Here is a 9577-nt window from a genome sequence, read left to right on the forward strand (position 1 = left end):
TTCATCTTTAAAATAAAAATGAGTCGAGATAGGCCTGGAATCTTAGGTTATTTTATACCTATTATATTATAATTTTAGAAATGTTAATTCGTCCAATTTTGGGTTTAGCCAATAGGGTGTCCGGGACCCTTAAAATAGATTGGTAAACAAAAATGAAACCTCGAATAACGAAGCCTATTTCGACTGATTTTTACCCAGAACATTATTTTGTTAGAACCCTTTTCACTTGTCCTTTGTCCAAAAGGAGGTATTTACATATTCATCTTTGTTATATTTTTATGATTGTGGCCTACTCGCTCGCCTGTGTTATAACCATATCATTTAATTTCTGACATGCCTTGCGCAGGCTTATATAGGTTGTAATATCATCATCAATAACTTGATATCAGTTTGTGAATGAATCAAAGATTCTTTGGCACACCTTACGCAGGTGGAAACATGGCAGCCTTGCGCAGGCTTAAATAGGTACACAACATATTGGTTTCATCACAAATAACTTGACGTTAGTCTGTGACTGAATAAAAGATTCTCTTAGGCACACCTTACGCAGGTGGAACCATAACAGACATAGCTTAAGAATATCATTCAAATGAAGTTTATGGGTAATATTCCCTTAGTTGCGAGTTCTTCGCTCGACAAGGGGAAAGGATTTACTTTAATAGGCACTTTTAGAAAGTGTCATTCACGGTGACGAGATTTGCCATAACTAAACTTTAACTCTACAGTTAGCGAATATAATTTGAAATTATGAAGCAAACCATGCGTCTTCGTCAATGAATCATTCTAAACATTCCCATATCGTTAATGTCCTTTCAAGTCACAGGCTTCCGATTTTATTTAAAACGTTTACAAGTGTAGGTACAATTTATGTAGGTAGGTGGGTAGGCTTAAAGATTGACCGTCTTGTATGTACCTATAGTTACATATAGAATGAATAATCAAGTTATTCGAATACAAAATAATACAAGCACATATAGCAACTACATGCAAGAGTTCTTTTAAGCTGTTAGTACCTGTTATTTATTTAAAGAGATACCTATCTACCTACATTTTAAACATTTTTTTTTTTTAATCAAAGATCTAGTTGGAGAGATATAAATTGGTAGATAAGGAGTGAAATACTTAAGGATTTCCATGTCATTCTTGCGCAGAGCCATGCTAATCTCTCTCTTTATCTAGGCAGACTTAAGTTTACGTACTGCCGAAGTACTCACTTTCCACAAAAATAAATGCAATGCTTGCGATGTAGGTTTGTTCGTTACCTTGTGTCCCTCAGAGCGGAAATAGAAGCCCCGCGAAGCGGGGCTTCATCGACTCCTAAGCGGGTACACGTTATTTATCAGCAAGTTTATTACCAAAAAATTTATTTTGCAATATTATATTTAACCCGGAACGGGATAAACCGACAAGTTGCTGATAGATACTTGGACAGATAAACCCTACACGTCTATAAGCTTCTACCTTAATACGTAGGTTCTACGTAACACGTATTAACTATCCGATCCTTTCGTATTCGAGAACACAAATCACTTGAAAACTGAAGGGTATGCCTCCACACATCACCATTTAAGTGTTATACCTAATTTCAACCGTTATTATAGACACACAAAGATTTAAAGTATAATAATAAGTAATAAGACTCAGAAGAGACTTAATGTAGGTATAATATTAATTAAATTCTAATGGTGACAAGTGCACGCTTTACCAGCTCGATGTGTTTTCTAACATTATGTGTTTTAGTATTTTCATTAGCATAGCCACGGTGCGCGCAGGCAGCCTTTGAAAACTTACACATTACTATTCCGGATCGTTTTTATTTGCTAGATAGTTTAACGGACACTAAATTTAAATATTTATTTCGAACGGCAAAAGCCGTTAGAAACTGTTTTTCAATATAGTCAGCTAAACTGAGGTACAAATTCAAAAACTCACCAGCAGTTTAGCTTCACGACCTTCCAGATGGAAAAACAGCAAGCCAATGAGTTGGAAATTTGTTTTTGCGACAACCGCCAAAAAGCAAACTGCTGTGTGGTGGGAGTGTGGGAGAGAGAGGGACGTATATGCTAGAAAAGGACAATACGACCGACAACAGAGTTGCCACTCTCAATATTATTATTAGGTTCCGAATAGCGGTACAGTTGTTTAATGGATACATATGTATATGGAAGGTAGAGTAGGAAGGTATGGAAGGTACTTCTACACTCCATAAGCCCCCTCCAGACTATGCGCGTGAATCGCGGGCGAAGCCGCGAACGCGAGTGTGGAGTCGATTTCGCTGTCTGCGGAAATCGACGCCACACGCCACGCGGCTTCGCGCCGCGATTCGCGCACGAGTGTGGAGGAGGCTATACATGTGTATTTATTCACACGATGGCGGTGGTGCTTTTCATCAAGCGTTGTTGGATTTGACATAATATCTCTTTCTACTTGTCACTTATGGGTGCGGCGCGGTGCGGCGCACCAAAGTCGCGATACGGCGCGGTAGTGTGTTGCGGCTATTATCACATTACAGCATATATCACGTCCCTAGTTGACATTACATGACAGATAAGAACTTCATTCGTTCATTCGATCGTTCATTTCACTCATTTTTAAAACAATTGCGTATGCGAAGTTGTGAAAATTTAGGTTAGTTTATTTGGCGAATAATTATATTAAACTAAATAAATATGTCAGCTTTGCGTGCCAGACTCGGATCCTCAACATTATGTACACGAAAATTTCTTCTACAGTCTGCAAACAGCACAAAACATTTCGCGGCAAGGGTCATATCTGCTAAAACACAAAACGGTATGTTTTATCACGATAAAATATATTTAAATAATATAGTAAAATAAATATATTTACAGTACAATAAAAAAACTATACTTATCTTATCCTCAGATTCTTATTTCCTTCGGCCATATTCGCAAAGACCCTACAGCACAGCAACAGAAAGTAAAACTGAAAAAGAAGTATTGAAAGGATCTTCAGAAAAAAAAGAATTCCAAGCGGAAACACGAATGCTTTTGGATATTGTCGCCAGATCACTTTATTCTGATAAGGAAGTAAGTAATGTTACAGTTTCCGTTTCTCTTATTTATTGATACTAAATCTATCACTGTAACTGCGATATTCTGCACTAGATAACTATCTATCTAATAAATGGTAAGACATGCAATTGGCAAGATGACAAGCTGTTATGCCTGCACTACGAAGTTTAATTATGTATTTTTGTAACAGAATATGATAATTTTTAAATTATTATTTATAGGTATTTATTAGAGAACTCATTTCAAATGCAAGTGATGCATTGGAAAAATTTAGATACCTGACTGTGAGTGCTGCGCCAGAGGGCAAGCAGTTGGAACATGTTGACAGGCCACTCGAAATCAAACTCACCACAGACAAGCAGAATAGGACCATCACTTTCCAGGTCAGGACAAATTTTATTATCTATAGTCTGTATCTTTAGGTATTTAAAAAAGAGTAAACAAAATTGAGGGTAGATTTTGTTTATTCTTTTTTAAATACCTAAAGATGAACATAGTCTAATAAAACATGGTCTTCTCTTCCCAGAGTGACACAAGCCTACGTCACAATAACATGGCCGCTATATATAGCGCTATCGCATATTATCATATAGCGCTGTCGCATGATGACGTAGGCTTCTGTCAGTCAGGTGACCTAGAAAAGACGGGAAGAGAGTACCAGGCCGAGTATATTATTATACCATGAAGATGAAGATACATAAAGAATGGCTTCTTAAGCCAGTTGAGGGTGAAAGAAAACAACATGATCAAATGATTTAGGTTAAAGTCAGGTTGTTCAGACTGTTCAGAGACTGATCCAGGTGGTTTTGTATTTGGTTGGTTAATCAAATCAATAAATCTTATAACTGCTTATAATTATTTGTTTACTTTTATTTAAGTACCTAAAGATACAGGATATAATGCAGGAGATATACAGATTTACATAAATTTCCATTTAATTTAAAAAAAAAAATCTGTCTTTATCACTCTTTCAATTTTTAAGTGGCAACAATATAGAGAGATTTACCTTTTATTACAAAACACCTTACTCTTCTATTATTAGGATTCAGGTATTGGAATGACCAAAGAAGAGCTTACAGAGAATTTGGGTACTATAGCTCGCTCTGGCTCTAAATCCTTCATTGAGGAGATCAAGAAGCAAGGGGCCGAACAAGCTAGCTCAATTATTGGCCAGTTTGGAGTCGGCTTCTACTCTGCATTCATGGTTGCTGACAAAATTGAAGTATACACTAGAAGCAGCATTGCAGGCTCACCAGGATTCAAATGGAGTTCTGATGGGTAAGTTTTGTCTGTTATCGGAATGTTATGTATATTCAAATATATTTTTTGTTTTAACCAAGTAGACTTAACTAAGTCTTAATAATTACATTATTTATCACTGTAACAGGCTACTAATAATATATAATAATTTGTGTTCATATTACAAATACAAATAAAAAAACCGGGCAAGTGCGAGTCGGACTCGCGCACGAAGGGTTCCGTACCATAAAGCAAAAAAAAAAACGGAAAAAAATGCAAAAAGAAAATGGTCACCCATCCAAGTACTGACCACGCCCGACGTTGCTTAACTTTGGTCAAAAATCACGTTTGCTGTATGGGAGCCCCACTTAAATCTTTATTTTATTCTGTTTTTAGCATTTGTTGTTATAGCGGCATCAGAAATACATCATCTGTTAAAATTTCAACTGTCTAGCTATCACGGTTCGTGAGATACAACCTGGTGACAGACAGACGGACAGACGGACGGACAGCGAAGTCTTAGTAATAGGGTCCCGTTTTACCCTTTGGGTACGGAACCCTAATTAGTAATAGGTTCCAGTTTTACCCTTTGGGTGCGGAACCCTAAAAATATTACATTATTCATCACTATATTTATTGGAAGATCTGGGTTTCATAAGCAATGGCCTACCTCTACTGGTACACTGTCTGCACTTCTGTCTAATTACTGTCACACTTTCCATACAATGTTAAATGAATTTAAAGATCCCACACAACTTTTTTTTTAATTATATGTATCGCCATTTCGAGCGAGATGAATATTTTGATCCCACTAGTAGTGTTCTTCAATCTGCTTTAACTTGATTTTCTTACATTATTTCAGCTCTGGGATGTATGAGATTCAAGAAGCTGATGGAGTTCCAATTGGAACTAAGATTGTAGTCTATCTAAAGACAGATTGCAGAGAATTTTCGGATAATGATACAGTTAAGGGTAAGTGTCACACGCCAATGAGTGAAATAAGTAAAATGTGTATTATGCAATAAAACTGCTTACAGAGCATATAATTTATGTGTGGTGTATCTTTGCTTTGAATTTCGGTTCAAGACTTTGTCCCTCATCATGATATCACGTCATGACCAAATTTTCTTTTTGCAGGAATCATAAAAAAATACAGTAATTTTATCAGCAGCCCCATTTTATTGAACAATGAGCAAGTCAATTCTATTAAGGTTTGTATTATTTACCAATAAGAAGTAACCTAGTTTCATTTGTTTTTGTTCATATATTTGACTTTGTAATTTTGCAGCCTCTTTGGTTAATGGAGCCTAAGGAAGTGACACAGGAGCAACATATAGAGTTCTACAGATTTATTGGCAACACATATGACAAACCGCGTTTCACCCTCCACTACAAGACCGATGTACCCGTCAGCATACGGTCCATTCTTTATGTTCCAGAAGGCAAACCGGGCCTCTTTGAACTGTCCCGAGACTCGGATGTTGGTGTGGCTTTGTATTGCAGAAAGATTTTGATCAAAAACAAAGCAGAAAATATATTACCCAAGTGGATGAGATTTGTAAAAGGTAGGTAGTGTAAATCTTGAGGCAATCATTCTAAGACATTGTAAGACTTTTTTTAGAGAAATTTTAATCATGATTATTTCTTAGGTGTGGTGGATTCAGAAGACATCCCTTTAAATTTAAGTAGAGAATTACTTCAAAACAGCAGTTTGATTGTGTAAGTACCTACCTTAAAATAGTTCTCTATAGACAAAAAAAAATGCTATACCTACTTAATATGCTTAGTACAAATTCAAATTCGACATTTTCCACCTGTCAACCTTAGAGCAAAGCAGAACTGAGGGCCTACCACGAAAATCGAAATTCGCAAAATTGGGGATCTTTTAATCAAATGAAGGCGTAATTAGAGTGACAGAGAAAGATGCCCGCGAAAGATTTGCGAACTTCGATTATTGCGGTTATAGACTAAGATCATTCGAAAACCAGAAAGAAATTATAAATAAAATATCCACAGAACTAGAAAAGAACCCTTCAACAATTGGAAAGAAGAATTGGAGTTTTGACTTTTGTTATTAAGAAAATAAATAATTAAAATATCTATCTATAAGGTTTAATATGCTAAATTGTGTATGAAAAAATATTTATTTTTCAGCAAACTTCGAACAGTCCTGACAAACAGGTTCATTAAATTCATGTGTGATAGCGCCCAAAAGGATCCGGTGGGGTATGATGCGTTTTACAAAGATTATGCTATATTCCTAAAGGAAGGAATTGTTACTAGTCAGAGTTCAATGGAGAAGGTAGGTTCATAATATTAGATATGTATGTACTTACTTAGATAGATACCACAACCTTGTAAGACTCGGTCTATTTTCAAGCCCAATGATTATTTTAATAATCCATTGTAGAACTTTTTAGATAGGTACTTAACTTGCACTATGAATTATCTTTTTATCCAATAAAGCATTGCCACTGTAAGCTATTATGGAGCATGAACAATAACATTACATTACATAATTATAATGCTTAAAATTTCTTTTTTATAGGAAGAAGTAGCAAAGCTGCTTCGATTTGAATCTTCCAAGCTAGAGAAGGGAGTCAGAACATCAATGACAGAATATAACGCACGCCAGAAGAATGAATCTAGAACTATCTACTATTTAGCCGCTCCTAGGTAAATACACAACATTCCGATACATTTTCTGAAAATACTTTATACCTACAGTTTTGGATATCATAAAACTGTTCTAGTCAATTGGCCCACAAAGGTCACATTCAGCGAGCTCTTCAGCTTCTTTGTATAGGTAGGGTACATCACCACTCAACTCGGAGTAATTAACAATGGAGCAATGGAGCCGCCATTAACAGGCGTTCCCCTCTGTCGAAAATAGGCGGCCAATGGTCAACCACATGTCAACCATATGTATGGACTGACGTTTATCTGACATGACGTACCTATACATTTGATGTGCCCCTCCCCCGCAAAAAACGGCAGACTATTTTGTACCGAAAATTTTAGACATGGCGTCTCCGTTGTTAATTACTCCGAGCCACTCTACTTAGTCCTGGGACGTGTACGACTGTACGTCCCTAGTATAGTCGACGTCAGGATATGTTTACAGTTCTACACTTTGCTCCTTATACAAAGGCAAAAAAAAATCTTTCACATCGACAGTACCTGGCATGTTCCACATGTTTCATTTTTAATTTTAATAAAAATCAATAAGATTTCTGGAGAACTAAATACCTAAACGTCTACATAACGTTACAGTCGTGAGTTGGCGGAATCGTCGCCATATTTCGAATCTCTGAAGAAACGTGACATCGAAGTGCTCTTCTGCTACGACACGTACGATGAGTTGGTGTTGCTGGAGCTCAAGGAGTTCGGCGGTCGGCAGCTCGTGTCCGTCGAGAGCGATATGCAGAAGGAGCCAGACACCAAGCAAGACTCGGTCATAGGTACACACTAATCCCACTTGTCTAAATCAGCCCTCAATACCAGTTTTAAGTATAAGATGTTACTCAAAATATGCATAGGTACCCAGTACCGTCTTTACCATAAGTCTTTCTACAGGTTGCACTTCGGGGAGTGTGCCCAAGAGCTACACGAGCTTATTCCACCGTCCCCATTCTACCATCGGACTTTTAGACGCACGGCCGGTTTCCATCCTTACTTGGTAGATATTCCACCAATTCGCACGAAGCGCTTTGCTTCTACTTTCCTTATGCGCACTGCCAAGGAATGGAATTCCTTGCCGGCGTCTATATTTCCGTGTTCTTATAACCCGGCAACCTTCAAATCAAGAGTGAACAGGCACCTTCTGGGCGAGCTCGCTCCATCGTAGGCCACGTCTACGCCTCGGCTAGTCTGTGGCCATGAGTAAGCCCATTCATAATAAAAAATAAAAAAAATAAGGGCACACGAGGCCCGTTCCCAGGGCCCCCACCCTCAAGGGCAGACAGTAACAGTATATTTGATTTGAGTAACAGTATAATAAATAGAAGATCATAGTAGGAAAATGTTAGCTAGATTCACTTTCATTACTTTCCAAAAGAGCCCCAGCCTAGTTTAAGACGGACCTTTATTATTGTACAGTCAGCATATTTTTTCAAGGCTAATGCATAATAAGAAACTTTCTCGTTTGTAACCTTTTAATTGAGAGATAAATTACACTGTGTGTGCTTCATACTGAATGCTTTCGAAATAGATACCTAATTATTTTTCGTCCCTAGGATCACAAGGGCTCCAGCAACCGCAAGTCGATGAGCTTATCAAATTCCTAAAGGCCAAACTAGATGGGAAAGTGTTCGACGTTAGAACTACACAAAAACTGGATTCGCATCCTTGCGTGATCATCGTCCAAGAGATGGCGTCGGCTCGGCATTTCATCAGGACCCAAGCGCAGAGCCTAAGTGAAGAAAACAGATATGCCTTGCTGAGGCCCCAACTTGAAATTAATGCTAAGTAAGTTATAATAAATAAGTAAGCAATAATAGAGGCTGATCATGAAGTAGTAGTAGTAGTAGTAAACTCTTTATTGTACAAAAAGACATATTAAAAATAACATACAATTAGCAAGAAGTACAAAGGCGAACTTATCCCTTTGAGGGATCTCTTCCAGTTAACCTTTGAGTAGATGAGAGGAGAGAGTGAAAAGAGGGTGAAGTTCTACATGAATAGCGGATATTTACCTACACAAAATTCATTCAAAGTGGAGTAGTGACTGACTTCAAACATACCAGTTGCTAGCGCAAAAAAAGGATAATGTTGTATTTTATCCTTTTTGAAATCTTTTTTTACTTGCCCTTGACAAAAATGATTTGTCAGACTGTACTTTATTTATTATCAAGAAACCCTGTTGCACAGTAAACTTATATTTACTAAAATATGTATAAAACATTTTACAATAATGTATTTATTTTACAGGCATCCTATAATCGAGAAGTTGCACAAGCTTCTTTCAACTGACAAGGAGCTAGCTGAGATGGTAGCAAATCAGCTATTCTCTAATGCCATGGTCACTGCTGGCCTCGTTATGGACCCAAGAAATTTGATCACGCATATCAACGAGCTCCTGGTTAAAGCTTTAGAGAAACATTAATTACATTGTTGTAGTCTAGGTGTTGTTAAAATTATATTCATATTTGCTAATTATGTTTCATTATTCCAATATTGCGAACACCCAAATTTCTATGTTGTAATATTTATTTACTTTACTAGTGGTAGTGGGTTGCAATAAAGCCAGTCGGCTGCCTTCGAAGCCGCTTGGCCGCTTTTCTTTTATTTAAAAATATATAGTCTGT

The 9577-nt window shown here is 37.2% G+C and overlaps 1 protein-coding gene across 1 annotated transcript; it reads left to right on the forward strand.

Annotated features, from left to right (window-relative positions):
- The first annotated feature begins 2594 nt into the window (after positions 1-2594).
- On the forward strand, positions 2595-9425 carry LOC134666599 (heat shock protein 75 kDa, mitochondrial). The gene is made up of 13 exons (XM_063523814.1): positions 2595-2790; positions 2884-3047; positions 3254-3415; positions 4075-4310; positions 5134-5243; positions 5409-5482; positions 5560-5836; positions 5921-5990; positions 6426-6573; positions 6820-6947; positions 7545-7732; positions 8507-8738; positions 9201-9425. The coding sequence occupies exons 1-13, from the start codon at positions 2670-2672 to the stop codon at positions 9373-9375; spliced, it is 2085 nt and encodes a 694-aa protein (XP_063379884.1). The 5' UTR covers positions 2595-2669; the 3' UTR covers positions 9376-9425.
- The last annotated feature ends 152 nt before the right edge of the window (positions 9426-9577 follow it).

Source organism: Cydia fagiglandana, chromosome 8 (genome assembly GCF_963556715.1).
Source record: "Cydia fagiglandana chromosome 8, ilCydFagi1.1, whole genome shotgun sequence".
Lineage (NCBI taxonomy): Eukaryota > Metazoa > Arthropoda > Insecta > Lepidoptera > Tortricidae > Cydia > Cydia fagiglandana.

What these genes read in the sequence shown, in the direction of transcription:
- LOC134666599 (XM_063523814.1), top strand. Translation starts at nt 2,670, where the DNA reads ATGTCAGCTTTGCGTGCCAGACTCGGATCCTCAACATTATGTACACGA. An exon ending in ATAGGACCATCACTTTCCAG is followed by an intron (nt 3,416 to 4,074) that starts GTCAGGACAAAT and finishes TTCTATTATTAG; the next exon opens with GATTCAGGTATTGGAATGAC. An exon ending in AGCAAGTCAATTCTATTAAG is followed by an intron (nt 5,483 to 5,559) that starts GTTTGTATTATT and finishes GTAATTTTGCAG; the next exon opens with CCTCTTTGGTTAATGGAGCC.